This window comes from Suillus subaureus (assembly GCF_016647635.1).
Source record: "Suillus subaureus strain MN1 chromosome Unknown BJ212scaffold_45, whole genome shotgun sequence".
Taxonomy (NCBI): domain Eukaryota; kingdom Fungi; phylum Basidiomycota; class Agaricomycetes; order Boletales; family Suillaceae; genus Suillus; species Suillus subaureus.
Genome location: NW_024538601.1, coordinates 17,037 through 35,163, shown reverse-complemented (window position 1 = coordinate 35,163; position 18,127 = coordinate 17,037). Strand labels below are relative to the sequence as shown.

The 18,127-nt window shown below is 47.9% G+C and overlaps 9 protein-coding genes across 9 annotated transcripts; 4 read left to right on the top strand and 5 right to left on the bottom strand.

Moving 5' to 3' along the window:
* Positions 1-498: 498 nt before the first annotated feature.
* On the bottom strand, positions 499-1,653 carry BJ212DRAFT_764519 (uncharacterized protein). The gene is made up of 5 exons (XM_041344014.1): positions 1,513-1,653; positions 1,206-1,462; positions 968-1,153; positions 825-916; positions 499-771 (listed from the first exon to the last, which is right to left on the bottom strand). Exons 1-5 carry the CDS (start codon positions 1,523-1,525, stop codon positions 582-584), a joined length of 738 nt encoding a protein of 245 aa, XP_041187835.1. The 5' UTR covers positions 1,526-1,653; the 3' UTR covers positions 499-581.
* Positions 1,654-2,005: 352 nt separating this feature from the next.
* Positions 2,006-2,499, bottom strand: BJ212DRAFT_764932 (uncharacterized protein). The gene has a single exon (XM_041344018.1). The coding sequence runs from the start codon at positions 2,413-2,415 to the stop codon at positions 2,074-2,076; it is 342 nt and encodes a 113-aa protein (XP_041187834.1). The 5' UTR covers positions 2,416-2,499; the 3' UTR covers positions 2,006-2,073.
* Positions 2,443-3,218, bottom strand: BJ212DRAFT_764746 (uncharacterized protein). Its single transcript, XM_041344016.1, has 2 exons — positions 2,567-3,218; positions 2,443-2,517 (listed from the first exon to the last, which is right to left on the bottom strand). Exon 1 carries the CDS (start codon positions 3,144-3,146, stop codon positions 2,637-2,639), a length of 510 nt encoding a protein of 169 aa, XP_041187833.1. The 5' UTR covers positions 3,147-3,218; the 3' UTR covers positions 2,443-2,517; positions 2,567-2,636.
* Positions 3,219-3,603: 385 nt separating this feature from the next.
* On the top strand, positions 3,604-4,064 carry BJ212DRAFT_1387931 (uncharacterized protein). The gene is made up of 2 exons (XM_041336906.1): positions 3,604-3,955; positions 4,008-4,064. Exon 1 carries the CDS (start codon positions 3,633-3,635, stop codon positions 3,945-3,947), a length of 315 nt encoding a protein of 104 aa, XP_041187832.1. The 5' UTR covers positions 3,604-3,632; the 3' UTR covers positions 3,948-3,955; positions 4,008-4,064.
* A 625-nt stretch (positions 4,065-4,689) lies between these two features.
* BJ212DRAFT_764540 (Hsp70 protein-domain-containing protein) lies at positions 4,690-7,888 on the top strand. The gene is made up of 9 exons (XM_041344015.1): positions 4,690-5,058; positions 5,108-5,809; positions 5,862-5,996; positions 6,047-6,129; positions 6,182-6,463; positions 6,514-6,695; positions 6,755-6,962; positions 7,022-7,264; positions 7,320-7,888. The coding sequence occupies exons 1-9, from the start codon at positions 4,819-4,821 to the stop codon at positions 7,768-7,770; spliced, it is 2,526 nt and encodes an 841-aa protein (XP_041187831.1). The 5' UTR covers positions 4,690-4,818; the 3' UTR covers positions 7,771-7,888.
* Positions 7,889-8,080: 192 nt separating this feature from the next.
* BJ212DRAFT_1449371 (uncharacterized protein) lies at positions 8,081-12,922 on the top strand (the record flags this gene model as incomplete). Its single annotated transcript, XM_041338680.1, has 17 exons — positions 8,081-8,137; positions 8,441-8,538; positions 8,595-9,084; positions 9,130-9,150; positions 9,203-9,886; positions 9,940-9,964; positions 10,008-10,296; positions 10,348-10,539; positions 10,586-10,682; positions 10,732-10,749; positions 10,799-10,939; positions 10,995-11,466; positions 11,517-11,827; positions 11,883-12,314; positions 12,364-12,473; positions 12,525-12,713; positions 12,763-12,922. The coding sequence occupies 17 exons, from the start codon at positions 8,081-8,083 to the stop codon at positions 12,920-12,922; spliced, it is 3,786 nt and encodes a 1,261-aa protein (XP_041187830.1).
* Positions 12,923-13,417: 495 nt separating this feature from the next.
* On the top strand, positions 13,418-15,052 carry BJ212DRAFT_1387915 (uncharacterized protein). The gene is made up of 6 exons (XM_041336905.1): positions 13,418-13,858; positions 13,915-14,077; positions 14,127-14,227; positions 14,278-14,362; positions 14,420-14,655; positions 14,710-15,052. The coding sequence occupies exons 1-6, from the start codon at positions 13,840-13,842 to the stop codon at positions 14,751-14,753; spliced, it is 648 nt and encodes a 215-aa protein (XP_041187829.1). The 5' UTR covers positions 13,418-13,839; the 3' UTR covers positions 14,754-15,052.
* A 631-nt stretch (positions 15,053-15,683) lies between these two features.
* Positions 15,684-16,833, bottom strand: BJ212DRAFT_1387913 (uncharacterized protein). Its single transcript, XM_041336904.1, has 2 exons — positions 16,485-16,833; positions 15,684-16,429 (listed from the first exon to the last, which is right to left on the bottom strand). The coding sequence occupies exons 1-2, from the start codon at positions 16,710-16,712 to the stop codon at positions 16,073-16,075; spliced, it is 585 nt and encodes a 194-aa protein (XP_041187828.1). The 5' UTR covers positions 16,713-16,833; the 3' UTR covers positions 15,684-16,072.
* Positions 16,834-16,885: 52 nt separating this feature from the next.
* On the bottom strand, positions 16,886-18,054 carry BJ212DRAFT_1387910 (uncharacterized protein). Its single transcript, XM_041336903.1, has 3 exons — positions 17,882-18,054; positions 17,801-17,812; positions 16,886-17,744 (listed from the first exon to the last, which is right to left on the bottom strand). Exons 1-3 carry the CDS (start codon positions 18,013-18,015, stop codon positions 17,342-17,344), a joined length of 549 nt encoding a protein of 182 aa, XP_041187827.1. The 5' UTR covers positions 18,016-18,054; the 3' UTR covers positions 16,886-17,341.
* Positions 18,055-18,127: the final 73 nt, after the last annotated feature.

Genomic DNA, 18,127 nt, shown 5'->3' with positions numbered 1-18,127 from the left:
CAATAACCAGCCTTGCGCCAATCTCATTAACTCAGAGGCAGGGGGGTTCAGGTTGGACTCTTTTCCCTTTTAATCGGTCACTATGATGGCAGGTGCTGTGTAGCGTACACCGCTTGACAAACCAGCTTCCTCTGCGCCGTCCCTATCATTCCGTCCAATATACCAAATGTCTTGACCCCATGCACTGAGATTAACGTAGGTTTCGTTTCCCGAAGAACGGCCTTTGTACGACGCTTCAACTGGTTGTTCGTCTTCGGTTCAGTGTCGCTCATCAGTATTAGAAGATCGGTTTTGAACGCATCGTCATCTAATAGGGTAAGGGTGTTCGCGCTGGATGCATCATTGTCGAGAGACATACCATCCCTGCCCGCTAGTTCGTGAGTCACATAGATGTCACACGTAGTCACGGAGAGTCACACTTGCCGAATTTACAGTCCGCCCTGCAGACGTCAGATTTGTGAAACATCAACAATGTTAATGCTAGTTCACGCATTACATGTGCTTTTACTGAAGACTCGGCTGATAACAATGCCACTGCATGGTCAACATGATAAAAATTTCCAAAGTGCCAAGGTTGGACACTATCTCTCGCTAGTGAACGAAAGAACAAACTCAGCCAGTCGTTGGAAAATACGAACCTCTCTCGCTGCCCAGATGAACCACGATATGAACATGATAACAACCACGCACCCGCCGACAATTGATGCCAGCATGGCCGTCGTCGTAGACTTGAACACGTTGTACAGAAGGCCGATTGCGAAGTAGATCATCCTGGTGAAGGACATGAATCAATTGCCCTGGTTAGATAGAATCGATCCGCGTACCCCCACATAAGCATTGCATATGGTAGACTGTGAACGGTAGCGAGGGCTCTCACTCCAAAAAATGTGCCTGTCAAATTTAATAGAAATTCGGCCTACGCAGACTAGTTAGCGCGACAGAAGTGGACGCAAGGGCGACGACTTGCCGCTTTGTCGGCTGATTCAAAACCGTATCTCTGGTTCTGACGTGCCAGCAGGACTGAGGCGATCAAGGAACCGGTGATGAAGATAATCGAGAGATAGGTAGCAATGATCCCGACCGAGTGTGACGGACCGATGTTCACGTTTGGCACTGCGAGGAAGCTGACATCTACGGCTAACATGACGGTTGACTGGGAGGAATCAAGTTATGGAGTATAATGGTGACTTGATGATGACACGCACGTAGATGGTGATCCCAGTCCACTCCGTCACGAGATTCCTGTTGAAGTCCTTCCATCGCGGCGTGTTGATGCACTCATCCACCCATACCCTTCGAATATCTTTCAAGTGCGCTTGCGGTGCCCAAAAAAGCATGACTTCCAGGACCAGAGAAAGAGGGCTGATCAGTGGATGAAAGCCAGTATCCTCCTCATACACGGATCTGTCAGCATCAAGTCGAGCACAAGGTAGGCCGCAGAAGTTGAAAAACTTGGCTCTATCTTCAGAATGAATGAGTAACCTGAACCCGACGGTGAAATGAAGAACGTACAGAAATAATGCATGAACTTGGCTATTGATAAAATAATGAACAATCAAGGGAGGTTGTACCACGCGTATAGGCTTTTCTCACCAATGATGCAAGTGGAATGAGGAAAATCATTGTCATCAGCGTTCTCTGGAAATGTGTGATTTTAATACGAATGGTTCTGAAGGAGCCTTCGCACCTCGGAGGTGGTTGATTAGCTCCAGGATCCTGGAGAGTTCATCAGCATCAAAAGGCGACAAGGACATGTCCGAAGTGATAATCTCTGGAATGCCGGGTTAAAAAACAACTGAAGGTTGATGATAGGCGATCACTACCTGCACTCGCATGCATGACAACCTCCCTCAGTTCCTTGAGAAGCTTGACTCGATCCATCTGGTGGTTCGGGTAGCGTTCGCAATGCGTCCTGTACATCCTGGGCGTTGATGGTTATACAGTATCTTGAAGCACATTGGAATCAAAATGATGGGAGAAGTCACTGAAACTTACATAATTGCAAGTGACAAACCAGTACTCGGACTCCAAGGCAAATCCTGTTTGCCAAGTTCATATTAGGTTGAGTAAAGTTCAACATAACGCACGGATATGGCTCAGATTATCGACGCCCCGAAGCCCGCTGAAAATTTTCGTTGTTGCTTCAGGGCTATCGTGCAGCCAAAAGAGAATTCTAGCTGCGTGGTCGACGAAGTAGTAATGACAGGTCATTTCGCCTTCAATCGGCCATAATTGCACGACGAGCTCAATGTCATCGGCTTCGAGGCTCGCCAATTTCGCGCGTGCCATGTCGTATAGCCCATCCACGCATCTGCCAAGTAAGTCGAACGTAGTTTCGTCCGTGATGGCTTCAGTGAACGTTTTCTGGGAACACAATATGTTCAATGGACCATGAGATACCTGTATTTCCCTCATGATTGGATGCTTACTCGACTCATATTGTATAAATACAGTGCGCCTTCGGGATGTATACAAGACCGCCAATCACTGTTCAACCATGGACATGATCTGCATGGTCTGCATGGTTTGTCATCCCATTCAAATATTGCCTGGCTAACACACTCACTCGTTTGGGAAGCGCCTCGTGAGTGCTGGAATGCGATCGCGCTCACGAGTTTTATCTCTGGAATGATTCCTCAAGACCATCTACTATTATGAGGGAGCTGCACATACACAAGAGGACGATTTTCGTATCGCAAAACATCATTCGCAGCGAATGGTACAAAAGGGGGAGTGATACTGGAAGTATTGGAAGGAATAGCATTACCGACTCCTGGTGGCGAAGACGTATGAGACGGAACAATTTGCTTGGGAACGTATGGAGCAGGCATGGCATACGGAAGTATCGAAGACGACAACACATCTTGAGTGCCGCTTGCCGTATTAGTTGAAGTTATTTGGTGGTGAAGCGGCAATGGCAAGGTAGCCTGCGGACATCGTGCATTGGAAGCCCCAGCGGCACAGCATGGATCTGCAGTGGAAGACTTTGAGTCAGTACTGTGTCCAGGTAAAGCGTGAACCTTGGCGACACAGCGCCGCAAGCAAAATACGAGAACGCGCAGTCGCTGGGCAGATGACTGTGCGAGCGCCGCCAACACTCGCCATAGACATTTTAAGAGCTTTTGAATTAGCCCCGTGTTCAACATGTTTCGTCGTCGTCGCTAGGGCCCAGCGCTCAATATTCAATCCTGAAATTTGAAAGTTCGTGTTCTTTCTTGGGATCCAACTAAAACGGGACTCGTACCTCAATGGCGGGTATTTCGGCTCTTGCCGGTCCAGTGGAACTTGGACACCCGTTGAGTGCGACAAGGTACGACTCATCATGCACATGCATCGGCCCATGACAGAAAGTGACTTGTTCAACAACTTCGCCTCACAATCGATAAGGTCCTGGTACTTAGAGATGTACAGAGTATGTACAAACTGCGCCACGTTGAGGATGTGGCTGTGGACGCTCCCTGGCACAGCTTTCCAACATGTCGAAGTCGAGAAGGTGCTGCAAGCTGAATCCTGCAGTTCGCTATGGCCGCATAGTCTCTTTTGCATGTCACGGGACACAAAAACATGATGAACCCTTCAAGTCGGCGTTTTTCATGCGCGATCAACCGCTTTCACTCCTCGATATCATACAAATGGATCTGTCTCGGCATGAATTTGCATCTGCCTGCGAAAGCGCAGTTGGTACCCCATATACCCCTGACGAAGTGGTACACCTGGCAGCTGGCTTACAGTTTGCTGGGGTGACGAGTGTAGTTGGGACATTGTGGAAAGTCAACGATACAACTGTGGAGCGCTTAGTCGAGGTGTTCTACAAGATTTTTTGTGGGAATGGCACGATGAACTCGAAAAGAACTGCCCGATCGCTGCATCGAGCAGTCCAGTCGTTGGCTTGTGACAAGGACATGCTTTTGGATCAGCACATCGTGTTCATGCATATTGGCGTATGATCAACTTCGTGCGTCCTCCCTTATTGACTGCTTGAAATGATCTGACGGCTTCGTGTGTAGCATCCTGCTGTCACTACACGCAGCCTGTTGCAAGAAAAAAATTCAGATTTTAGGACTATACCTAATCTCGAGTTCTACTTAAATTTCCCAATCTGTTGCCTCGGGGTCCGCTCCTAACGTGTGGGTAAGAACAAAGTTCAAACGTTTGAATACAGATCCGGAAACATCTGACTATCACTGGTAGTGTTTCCGTGCGCCAAAGATAGCCTAAGATGGTGCAATGCAGATGTGGGTCATTTCGCGAATTCGAAAGACGTTGCCGCCTGGCAAGTAAGGGCTTAGTGACGTGCTCGCATGGACGCCGATGATGATTCATGACTGGATAGGTGGCTAGATTAGGCATGTAGGACAATGGCACGCAGCGAGCTCAATCGTCGAGACAGCGGGGTACGACAGCGGATATTTCTGCTCGTTTGTGATCAGAGATGAATCCCGGTCCCCAAGATCCCGGCAATTCATCAATCGTGGAGGAAGACGAGTCGAAAAAGCACCTAGTATCGAGAATAATTGTCTGAGAGATCTTACATCACAGTAAGAGCGCTCATGGAAGTTCCCTTCCATCGTATGGCGCCAAAATTCAGTGGGGGAGGAGCGAGCCTAAATCTTGTATCGTAGTATGACTCATTTGCAAAGTTAGCGCTCAACTCACCAGCACATATAGGCGGGGGTATCTCGGCACTTGCCGGCTCAGTCTACTAATTACGTGGAACCTCAGGTAGTCTTACTGTCAGTTCGAGAAACAAAATTCATAGTCCTCAGTTGCTCGATGCTCTTTGCCTGTATTTGCTTCTGATATTCGGTCCTCCTCGTCATGCCTTGTCTTTCGCTTAGAAGGGCGGTTTCGTTCTTCTTTCTCTTTGCTGCTATTTTCGAGAGTTCATTAGCATCGATACTGGCAGTTGACTATGGGTCAGACTGGATTAAGGCCTCGCTCATGAAGCCTGGTGTGCCCTTCGACGTGCTACTAAATAAGGACTCCAAGCGGAAGATACAATCATCAGTCGCATGGAAGAAAGACGAAAGATTATTTGGGTCTGACGCAGCGAACATCGTGAGTACTGTTCCCCACAACACTCTGCCCTTGGTCTGACTGGACACAGGCGTCCCGTTTCCCTCAAGACTCATTCTCATCCCTAAAATACCTACAAGGCGCACCATCCGACTCTGATATCGTCACTTATTTCACCTCCATATCCACTGCTCAGATTTCTGAGACTGACCGCAAAACCGTTGCGCTGAAACAAAGTGATGGCACGGAATGGAGTACGGAGGAACTTGTCGCGATGCAGTTATCATATATCAAGAAACTTGCTGAGGATTTAGCGGGCGAGCCGGTAAACGAGGTCATCCTCACCGTTCCACCGTACTTCTCCCAGTTCGAACGCGACTCAATTACAGACGCGATAGAGATTGCAGGACTCAGAACACTGGCATTGGTCAATGACGGTACGGCTGTAGCAGTTAACTATGCTATGACAAGGACCTTTTCGACCACTCCCGAATACCATGTCATCTACGACGCCGGCGCGTCTTCGACACGTGCCACTGTGGTTTCGTTCGCTGCAGCCGAGGATCCCAAGACGAAGGCATCACACACGCAGATCAACGTTCTGGGCGTCGGGCATGACCGAAATACGGGCGGAACAGAGCTAGACTTGAGGTTGCGGGATATTTTGATAGACAGTTTTATGTCAAAGCACCGGCGGGATATTCGAAAGGACAAGCGTGGTATGGCTAAACTTTGGAAGGAGGCTGGGCGCGTCAAGGCTATCCTCAGTGCCAACTCGGATGCGATATCAACAGTAAGCAAGCTGCCTAAACATAATGTGTGGTTTCCATGCTCACAGTGTTCAGGTAGAGAGTGTTGCATTTGACATTGACTTTAAAACCAAGGTTACTCGCTCGGAATTCGAGAACGCTTGTAAAGACCTCCACTCGCGCTTTGCAAGACCCATCTATGATGCGCTTGCGAATGCTGAGCTTTCATTGGTATGCATGCTCGTGGGTTATCTTGCAAACATTGTCTGACACAATTACAGGCAAATATCACATCCGTTATCTTGACTGGCGGAAATTCACGCACGCCCATGGTTCAGGCCGCTGTAAAAACAGCTGTTGGCGAGTGAGTATTCCATTTTTCTTTTTGGACAAATGGAGTTTACGTGTTTTGTTAGAGATCGCATTGCACTCAATGTCAATGCCGACGAATCTGCCGTGCTTGGCGCAGCGCTTTATGGAGCCTCCCTCTCCCGTCAATTCAAGACCAAAGACATCCGTGTAACTGATATCCTAATACACGATATCCAGGCATCCTACCTCGCGTCTAATCCAGGCACACGAACGATTCACACGGCAGTCTTACCTGCTGGGTCGAAGCATGGCGCAAGAAAGACTCTGACATTCAAGCGTAAAGAAGATTTCTCTGTGGTGCTGAACTATCCCAATGAAGTCATGTCGTGCGTGTTCCGTACATACAATATTCATATTCTATTAACCTTAGTCCTAGTGGCTTCCCCCGCGAGATCCTCGAAGCGAAGATTATTGGCATTCCCGAGGCCATTGATAATCTCACTGAACGCGGCGCAATCGATCCAGTGATCAAGGCCACTGTCGTGCTTTCCGAATCCGGTTTTGTGTCTATCGGAGACACCATAGCCTATGGCGAGATTAAAGACGATTCCATCTCTGGTACGTATTTTCTATTATTCCTGTTCTTGATCATGAAGCTCGAATAGGGAAACTGAAAGGCCTATTTGGAGGTGGAAGTGACCAGGTATCATTAGACACTGATGTTGATGAAGGAGCCCTAAAGGACGAGAAGATGGACAAGGACAAGAATGATAGGGCCAAGAAGCCGCTTGGGAAGGACCGAGGTACTATTCCGCTTGAGATCGAAATTGTGTACAATTTCCAGGGTCCACTGAGTCTTATGGCAAAACGGGCTGCTCGTGAACGGTACGTTTGCATTGTCTGTGCTCATAAGACTGATCGAAGTCATGCTGCGACAGTCTCAGGGCATTAGACAACATGGAGATGTCGAGGCAACTTCGGGAAGAAGCGCATAATACTCTTGAAGGATACTTATATAAGCTACGGGATCTCTTGAATGATGGTCCGGAAACGCCATTCACGAAATGCTCTCAGCCATCTGAGAGGCAAACACTTTCGAACAAACTCTCGGAGACTATTGCATGGTTACACGAGGAAGGAGACACTGCTGATACATTGCAGCTGTGGGAGAAGCGATCAGCTCTCGAGTAAGAGTCCTTTATGGTGGGAAGGACTATTCAATTGCTTACCGTTTCTGGATAGGACTGTGGAGAAACCAATCGTACACCGCTACAAGGAGATCGAGTCTTTCCCACAGGCACTGAATAATTCACAAAAGTGGAACTGGAGTACTAGATTATTCCTTACCCAAGCCAGGGAGAACATCACGGCGGACGCCATTGCAGGTGTTCCTTCGAAGTGGACGTCCGAGGAGCTTAATGCGCTCGAGAAAGCACTCAAGGAGCATGAAAGTTGGCTTCATGATGGCGTTGAGCGGCAAAAGAAGACAAAGATGAATGAAGACCCAGCGATAAACACTAAGGAGATGCAGCAGCGAGCGAAGACGTTGGAGCAGCACCTGGAAAGATTGGTGAGGAGAAAGGTACCCAAAGTCAAAAAGACGCCCGCGAAGCCTGGTGACGCTAATGGGTCGTCATCTACTGAACCAACGCAGACCCCTGGAGATAGACAGCCAGGACACAATGAATTGTAGATGATACTCATACTAATTATTGATGGAATAGATGGAGTTTGCGTCACATCTGCTGATCTCTATGTATGTGTGCAGTTGTGCTCAAGCGGGCATTCTGCTGCGGGTATGTGTGTTTGTCGGTGCTTGCCAAGGGCCGAAGTGGCCTATGATACAACCGTCTGGTGGTACAGCTTTTATCAATTTGTGAATATCTCAGTTCCTCCTTCCACTGAGAGTGATAATCATCGTTTGCCTATCTATCGGAATCCGACTCCTTTATTCAAACTTGGTCGTCTGTGCCGTGTTCAGAACTCGATATCGGCTGTGACCCATGTCCAAGCGGAGCTACGATAGCAGTGCTCACGAGAAACGCATCTCCAAGTATCGTGTCAACGACGACTGATTTGTTTGAGTACGTATGCTAATCAGTCAACATCGGCCACTTCATGTAATTGACTGTCTTCGGATCTGCGACATAGATATGTCCTTCGTGTAGCGTGCGTACCCTTGCCCCGCGTACCAGTACCAATCTCACGTATTTTATGTCATCTGCAGTATCCTCAGCTATGTCATCCAGCCGAAAGTATCGAATCACCACGCTAACACCTCCGAGGTAAAGGAGAAGGAACATCACTCGAAATTTTCAGGAGCCATATCCAACTCCATTGTATCCATAGGTGATATATTCAAGGACCTCAGGGATGGGTCGAAGAGTGTCAAGTTTCCAGAGAAACTCCTCAAAGTCTTGGAGCAGAGACTGCAGAATATAGCAATGGGGAAAGATGCTGCGTCCGTGGCATAACTGTGCTGTGCTCTAGGACTATATACTGACGTTAAGGTCGCAGGTATTCTGACCAATTAACAAGGCGAACAATGGCCGTCTTCTATGGACAGTTCATGGGGGACCCTTTCAGAAAGCAGATGAAGGAGAACAGGAGCATAGAGGAGTTGATCTTGATGTTTGCCTCACAAGCCACCAGCGTGCTCAGGAAGGAGCCCACACTCGCTGATGATGGATGGAAGGTTGAGGTGAACAACCAAATTGCACAGTTCGTGAGGATGCTTCGGGATTGCTTGAAGACTCTCAGCCATGTTTCGCCCGAGCTCAATTCACGCTTGGATATGTATCACGCCAAACTTGCACCGTCGCAGTCTTCGAATGATTCGGGGTACGACTCTGCATCCGCGTCGCGGGATTCTATCAGCACACAGCCAAGCATCAGCCAAAGCGTTTCAGATATGCCTTTTGTGATGATCGTGGCACGCCTGTTCAAGATTCCTGAGAGCGCCATGCAGAGCGAGGTGGATCGGATGCGGAAAACATGTACAGAGAAGGTAAGTGATATCCTCCCAGCATATTTTGCTACTGAACATCAGTAGGCTGCTGTTACAGACCTCAAGGTGAGACGCCATGTAAAAGAAGAGATATGTATTGACCGTGCACGTATCGCAGACTTGCCTGAAGAATATCAATTCTGGCGCCCCATTCCCCGGTAGAAGGGAAGACTTTAGTAGTGATACTGCGTGGAATCATTGGCGCACTCAGGAAACCTCCATTCTCTCCCAGCTCATGGTAGCGATGATGTCGCTTAATCCCGAACTTGCTAAGTCCATGCCTTCAGACAATGGTTCCGTCTATCCCACATCGGGGGCTCGTCCAAGCTCTACTCGTATCGACTCTCCTGGTGGAGCGAAGCGACACACTTCGATTGGGAGCCGACACTCGTTCTTCGGAGCTGCAGATGAAAGTGAGGAGAACGACGGCGACGAGGGGGACGATGACGAAGAGATTCGTGTTGGCCACAATTTTACGTTTATTCCGCCAAATCCCAAGAAATTCTACAGGCGTCTCATCGAATACTGTCTCGTCACGGATCTAGAGTTTATGTTCAGCCCCGAAGTGGACGACGCTGATGAAGTTCCCTTGAGTATCCTCAGCCCTCCCCATGTGGAACTTATAAACGAGTGTGCGATGCGTTGGCGCATAAACCATACATATCGTGTGACGTGTTTTTTGGATCAGATCAAACAGCTATATGAGCGTAGCGACGTTCCCATGGAGTGCATACCAGAGGCCCTGCAAGGCATCACGAAGTTATTGCAAGATCTCGAGATTGACAAGTGGCCCATCCATGATGTGCGTGGTTAATCCGCATGATTTATCTAACCCATCGCTCAGTTTCTTCATAGTCAGAATTATTGGCATCCATTTATGGTGGACTTTACAACATCTTCCTCTCTTCTCTATATCACGCCAGTGGATGCTTTGCCGAACCTAAAAGTCAGCGTGGTTCAGCCATATCTCACTATTCTCGACCACGTACGGGAGAGTGGACTCATCGAGCGTTTTGAGGCAGATATCAGTGCCCGTTTGGCAGACTTGACGACTCGCATACAAGATGTCTCAGTCCAGTATTATCAAGAGAAGATGCATACTTTGCAAGCAACTCCCGGAGTCAACCGGGCCTTACCATTGCTGCTGATGACGGACGAACTGGAGAAGGCAGCCAAACAGCTGGACAAGCGATTTCCTGATCCCCTTGTCGGGTACGACCTTGCACGAAGCTTGACTTCGCGATACTGATGTTATGTGCTTAGAGTGGTAGATCTAGTTTCTCTTGTGGTGGAAGCCCAGGTTCCACTGTTTATCAGCGAACTTCAGAACTCCTCGAAGCGTTTGTATGAATCGTCGATGAATGGTCCAACTCCAGACGTGCCTATACAAGACATATTCTCACTCTACCGACGAACGCAAGCGTTACTGTCAATGTACAAGGCATTTGCTCCTCAGTGAGTGTTTTCACGGGTTTATTGCGAAAAGCTCAATGTTTGCAAGGGGACAACTGGAGTTTGATCTTGGGCAGTTTTTCATGCCGTACGTTCATCAATGGCTCGTCGACACAGACAATAAGACCGGCCAATGGGTGCAAGCTGTAAGTCTCATTCACAGTCGCTGGGATTAAGCTGAACGAGAGTTATCAGGCAATAGCGGCGGACAAGGTTTGTGCTGTGTTTGTATTGTCCTATTTTCCACTTAAAGCTGTTTTAGTTCGAGGCAGAGAATACAGAAGGGCACAGTGCATCTATCGTCGATCTCTTTGACTCCCTCCGTAGTCCAATATCTTTCTTGCAGGACCTCGAGTGGTCAGATGAATATCAGGAGGCGAGATTCCTTACCAGTCTCTCCAAGGTGCTGATTCAGTACATTTTGGTCACATAGCGTTTGTTGACGGCGTTATTCCTAGACGATATCCAAGGCAATCGAGCAATACTGTCGCTCTGTTGAAGAGCTTTTCATGACAGAAATGTTTCCGCGCCCAGCGGACTATTTGCAGCCGCAGAAGTCCTCCGCTTGGCTCGAGAAAGCCAAGTTGCTTACAACGACAGGCGAGAAGAAAGTCGAACCATTCAACTTCCGCCCAGAGTCTTGCGTCAAGCTGAACAACGTCGAAGCTGCGCGGAAGCTCCTTGATAACCTGTATAACCAGATACAGGTGGACAAGGTCGCTGACACGATTGCTAATCACGGGCCGCCTGTTCCCGACAAAAACGAGCGGGCGCGATTCCTGTTTGCTGTGAAGATTGTTATGGCGGAGGATTTGATACCACTTGATAGTAGTCCGTCCTCATTACTGGACACCTTCGTGACGCTCAGCGATGAGGCTGGGAATCGCCTTGTGAAGACGAGAACGATTTATGAGAGCTTGAGCCCGCGTTGTAAGTCTCCGTCAAAACTCTTGGACATGACTCGCTTATATGGCAAAAAGGGGAAGAGACTCATGACATATCGGTCGACAAGCCTTTATGGTTAATGTGCAGTATACGTGATCGCGCGCTTGTGGGTCAACATGACGTTGTTGGTCGGTCCTTCATATGCCTCAATCCTAAGGAATTTGGCGATTTCTTGACCCACGATGTATGGCTGAACCTCGAGAACACCAACCATGGTCACCAAGGGAGGATACTTCTTCGAATAAGTATGGAAGGGGAGAAAGATGACGTGCAGTTCTACTTTGGCCGGGCTTTTCGATTCCTGAAGCGAAGTGAGGGAGACATGATGCGGATATTTATCGACAAAGTAAGCCGTCGAATATGATGCCTGGGTTCTTATTCTAAGTCTCGTTTGTTGCTAGATGTCACCATATATACGGCAGTCACTGTCCCGACCTATCCTCAAAACCTTGATCAAAGCCGGATCTCTAGGGCTGGATTACAACAGGGCACTTGGGAATGTCACAGCGCTCTATCGCTCAGCACTGGGCTCCAACGCTAGTGAGGTGCAGATACCTCTTCCTCAGAACGAGAAATCTCGTGTTCGGCCCGAGGAGCTCACCGACGTGGAGATTGAGCGCGCGATCATTCCTCTGTTCGATTATTTCGACGCCAACCTTCATATTCTCAACACCTATCTTAGCGAGACTGCAAAAGATATGGTGATGATGAGGGTCTGGAAGGAGATCTTAGTCGTAATAGAGGGTCTGCTCATACCGCCATTGTCCAAGCTCTCGAGTGACATGAAACCACTCAGTGACAAGGAGGTAGACATTGTTTTCAAGTGGTTGAAGGTGCGTGTAATACTCTCGTGCGCGTACATTCTTGATGGCTTCAAACTAGTTCCTCCGTGATTATTTCTATGCGGAAGGCGAAGGCATTCCGCTGGAAAAGCTACAGAACCAGAAATATCGGGATGTTGTCTCCATTCGCTTGTACTATGATTGGCATACGTACGCAATCTCGTTTCGTGTACTGGTAACGGCGCTTCATTTTCCTTGCAGGGATACTCTTATGGAAGAGTGCGTGCGTGCCATGCAACAAAGCTTGCGTGAAGCGGTTCCTGTCAAGAAGCGCGTGAAGAGCGTCTATAACCAGCGGAATCTGGGGACCATCAAGGAGCGCAAGAAGGTAAAGAAAGAGGAGAAAGAAGTCTCGAACGGTGAAACTATTATGAGAATCCTTCGCATGAGGTATGCGTTACACATCCCTGTGAGCGTCAATCCTAACCGAGACACACAGACCAAACACACAAGAGTTCATTACTCAGCAGCTTGAAATGATGACAACCGTGCAAGCTGAGCGCGAACGCGCACAAGTTGATAAACAGCAGCGAAGATCTCAACGACCGCGGCAGGCGGAAAGTCCTGAAGTTCCGCCACTGCCCTCCGCTGCCTCGTAGCCTTTGTACATCACAAACCGTATACCCTACAGGCCCTTTGTGTCATCTGTTGACGTATCTCAGGATGGGACGACGTGCCTACCTGTGTTTCCATCTTGAACTGAATTATTACGAACTCTCTAGTACAGTGGACAATTGCAATAACTGACGTACGAGAGGCTGCGGAAACTAGATTTGGATTTAAAAAGTGCAATTTCAAGACGTACAACGTAATGCACATCCCGTCTATACGCATCGAGATCAATGCGATGTGGGTCCTTTTGGTGACTGACAATTACGCATTGATAGTGTTTAGTCATTGAATACATGGCTGTTTCGAAGATACAACCAACATTGTTCTTTTCGAATGTCATAGTCGCGGTCACGGCGAGGTAATGTGTCAAATAATCAAAGTACAGCTGGGGATTCCTCAGTGACTTGTATTTGTTCAATGTACCTAAAATGATGTCCAGTGCTCCTGGGAGTAAGTATCACACTTGAATTTCACTCACCATCGCGGGTAGTACAATCGCGGCGCTTCAACATTATAAATCTACCTTATATAGCGAATGTTATACTTCATCACAGCCTTGGTGTGTTGTTTGTGTTTGCAGAAGTTGCGACTTGTGCATGTGAAAAGTCACCCACACGGTGTCCACAGCGACGGCGACCCTTGTGAGGACAATGGCTCTTTATTTTCTAGATCAGTTACTCTCCTGTGTTCGAATTCTATCAAAAGCAGGCCGGTGGCCAGTGAAAGTTTCAGGTTAATTCACTCCGCGTCCTTCTATTCACTTCAGCTGCCATTGAAAGCATTATCGTTCCCTTTTTTCTTTATCTGTTGCTGGTCATCTTCTACTTTTGTAGCTTTTAAATCTTCTCTAGTGATTGGCGGTTTAGTATCACTTTAGTTTTCTGTTGCGTCTACATTGCCCGCGATGCTACCCGCCAAAGCTTGTGAGTCGCTGCCATCCAGGAATGTGCTTGCCAGTTAACAGCATGGTGGCCGTTAGATATCTTCATCAGTCTTAATGCTGTCCGCACTCTTAGCATTATCGCCCTTCTTTTAGTTTTTTCCAGCAGCATCCTGGTGATGGTTGATGACATCGAGGCAGTCAATGCATTTGTCAATGGCGGGAGCAACTCAAACTCCACAACTAACTATGCCTACATCCAGTAAGTTCTTTGGGTGTATCATCGCGAGTGTTCTCAATTTGCTGGCTAGAAATAGTACAGTTCCTAATCAGCCAGCTGGCGTGTTTTGGGCAGTATTGAATCGGTTGTTGATCATTGCACAAGCCGTCGTCTTGATTCTCTCAGAACTAGGTATGATATTGGAAACAATGTGTGAGTATGCGTCATCTCAACCTCTCAAGGCTGGCCCGCCGCGTTCTTTGATCACTACTTCCCCGTTCTCGGGAGCAACTTTGGAGTAGGTGCTCTGGGAGTGATGCAATGTCTGTAAGTTGACAAGCCTCTCCAATCGGTTTCTTACCAACTAATCCGGTACATCAACAGCATCGGAGCTTCTGTTCTTTCTCACTTTGTCAAAGTCTTCCCCCTTGTCTCTGGTTTCCTCCTCTTTTCCATTGGCTGTCTCAACATGCTAATCGGCCTTATCTTCCGAGAACACGTCAAGGCTACGCGTTCTATATTGTCTTTCCGGGATCGAGCAGAGGATGTGCTATCGTCTCTCGATAAAACCAAAGAAACAGCATTCAGCAAATATAGGATGGATCGAGACGCAGAGATGGGTGCGTGACAATATTCGAGTTTGCCCAGGCGTCACTGACTTTTACTCGTTGTAGGCCTGAGCGTCAAAGAACCGGATGTTGTGCACACTGACACTTAGCTGTGTTATCCATGCCATCATCCCCCAATTCCCGCCAGTACTATTTAATACAAGTGATCAATGTCCGAAATGCTCTTGGGTACTAAAAATGTATTTCTTTATCTATCCTTACGGTTTGCACTGAACTGTGAATATACTCAACCCACTATGTCATCGAAGAAGCAAGAAGTTCTCAGGAGAGATATCGCGCAGGGAAGGTGCAAGCGCTCATGGTACTTATTTTTTGAGCATCCCAAATGCGGAAGAGGCAGAGCTGCAAGCGCTTGCGTGTTTGTTTGTGGCCAACAAATAACGACCGGATCACTCACCGCATGATCTTGATACATCAACATCAACGGTACACTAAGGTCCCAAGGCTTAGCATCTGTCGTCCGCTCTTTCACTAAAAGGAAGACTGTCAGCTGCAAAGTTTCGGGACATTGTGTCCGCTGTGCAGGTCAGAGACCCGAGCCCCCCTTCCGACATCAATACAGCTTGTCCTAGACTCATTATGCCATACTACCAACGTATTCATGAAGTAGATCTGAGAATCCCTCGCAATATCTCATCAATATTCATACAGTAGACTTCGATTTTGACAATATTTGACGTAGTCTACCCGTTGCGTTTTTACGAGTCCGTTGAATAATTTATTACAGAAGTCTGTGCCCGAGGGGATGTATGCTACGCTCTTGCAAATCGAAGAGAAAGCCTCCCGGCCGGGTGGTATCGGTATGCACACTGAGGGCCGCTCACTTGAAGTTCGTGTCATGCATCCAGTATTTTGTAGCAGATTGATCCATTAGTACGAATCGCTGATGGTAACCTAGACACGCTGCGAAAAAAAAGAATTGCTCTCTTGGTAAATTTATACTCTTTCAAGATCATCCTGAGGTGCTCCCGAGTTCAAGATATAGGATACCCTAGTAGCTGTTCTCATGGTGGCGGCATAATTCCGCGATGCAACTTCACCTTGTCATCTGGGCCTCATACCGCCGTCAAAGATAGAGCAGACACGAAGCATTCCATTTTTTCACATACGTTGAGCTGGAAAAATACTACTGAAACACTAATGTAATACAATCACACGTAATGTACAAAGAAACTGGACGCCCACATATTGGCGATGGAGAAGGGGGGGTATGCTTGCACAGGTATAGAGAGCGGTCAGCATGTCCGCAAAATGGTCATGAACGTCGTTGCAGAACGACAACGTGAAAAGCAGCAAAGGGCAACGTCGTAACGCCACGAAGACCTCGGGGATACGTGGCAGTGGTTTAACCAAAACCAATTTGATCCCAGCATGAACACTTCCGATAGGTCCAACATTTGGATGCGAATCAGTCTTCCTCCGGAACTTCGTAAATACTGGACAATGAAAGTCGGCGACGTGGAGTCATGAGACTCGCGCTGCTCCTACGACGGCGGTGGCTGCGTTTGGAGGGAAGGGGTATGGAGCTTGACAGTGAGTGAATGTTGTTTGACGGATGCGAGGTGGAGACCGAGGAAATAGACAAGTCGTCGGATAAGGACGACATGGAAGATGACGGAGATGAACTATAAATGATGTAGGGTTCTTCCTCTTCCTCGCCCGATGATAAAGAGAGCGATGAGGCAGAAGTAGTCAAACGGGTAATATCACTATTTTCTGGCATCTGTGATGATGCTGCAAGACTACCGGAACAGCCAAAGGTCATCTGAAAATCGCGTTAGTGACATAATCCATGATAATTTGCAGTGATGACAACCAACCACATCCTGCCGTGCACTGGTCGCTCGAATCCACTCAGCAACGCGACGCGCCCATTCTCTCTTTTTCAAAAACTCAATCCGTTCCTTCCTCTGCTGCGCGGTTTCGATGAAATGTTGCTGTCTCCCGCGCACATCATACGGAGGGGAATAAACAGGGGTCGTAGCTGAATGTGATGAAGCGACTAGGAGATCGTTCACAGGGTATCCTGCATCATATAATGGGGACATCGTAGAAATCTAGAGTGGGTCGGTCTAGATAGTGATGGTAATCTGAAAAGGGTGGAAAGTTGTGTACGAGGGTTGTCTCTGATTATATATGACGGCATGAATCGTGGTCTAGAATGTTTTCCAGAAGCGGTTCAACCTGTCTCGGATTAGTCAACGTAAATTTCATTTATGAATCCGATTCATTTTTGTGTAGGAATTATCCGAATCGGATCCGGCGTTCAATTATATAGTCGATCCGAACGTCTTGGAAAATGGACTAAGGCCTATGTTACTAGCTAGTAGCTGAAGCGAGCTCAAGAAGCTGAAAGTTGCATGGCCTTACGCGGATCACAAAATCTGGACCGGCAGGCGCCGGGAAAAATGAAGAGGGACTCCATCTGCAAAATTAATGCCGCCGGCTCTTGCCAGCATCCCCCTTAATAGTCCTGACATGAACGGTCCGACATGCATCGTGTGCACGACACTGCTTACAAGTTCAGGCTCACCGTAATCGCAGACACAGTCATCTGACTATATTTTGATTCATGCTTTCGCGTCCGCGGTGATACGGCGAAACCCATTTTATAGATATCAGTCTGTGTTTCGGATCGGGCGAGAAACTGATCGGTGCCAGTACTAACAATATGCAATCAGGTGTGCCCCTCGTACCTTTCTTCTGCTCTGCTTTTAAGCCCTTCAGCCATAGCTATAAATCCCTTCTTCAGTCCATTCCTGACAAAGGCCCTGATCAAATACGCGAGGAGCCCACCAAATACCCCAATCGTCTCATAACGTGTTTTGCCTCCCTCGACTTCTACGAGCGCCTGCCACCGTTCCGCGGTGAGTAACCAGTGTGGCATTTCGATATTCGCCCATGCTGTACGATAATTTTCATGATCCAACGTGGAAATCCGCTCAAAGGAAGAGCTGGGCAACCACTTGGTGTTGAAGGACGGAGGAATATGCACCGGGTGGATATAGAGGTAACACCCTTCACGTGGAGTCTCGTCGGGCAGGTAATTCTTCCGTGCATCTGTGATGCACTGGTCTCGCCTTGTCAAGTCATTCGCATCAACTGGTATGCAAAGGATATGGACAGCATAGCTTACACGAACGGATTCCTAAATGCCAGTTGGGTGATAGCATGGAGAGTTAGATCTGCCAGTCATCGTCAAGTGCGCAGCATTTACCATTCCTTATATGACTTCCAGTCCATTAATACTTCCCACACTACTTCGCGAGGCGCATTTATGAGACATGAAGACGAAACTGAGAAGACTCCTTTCGAGGAAAGTGGGGGAAGACCAGAAGCTGTAGACGCCATAAGATTTCAAGTAAGTTGGTAGCAAGTACAAAGTTCCGGTAACTGTCGGCTGTGAATTATATAAGCACAGATGATATACCATATTAAGTCGGCGACCCCTCTTACATACAAC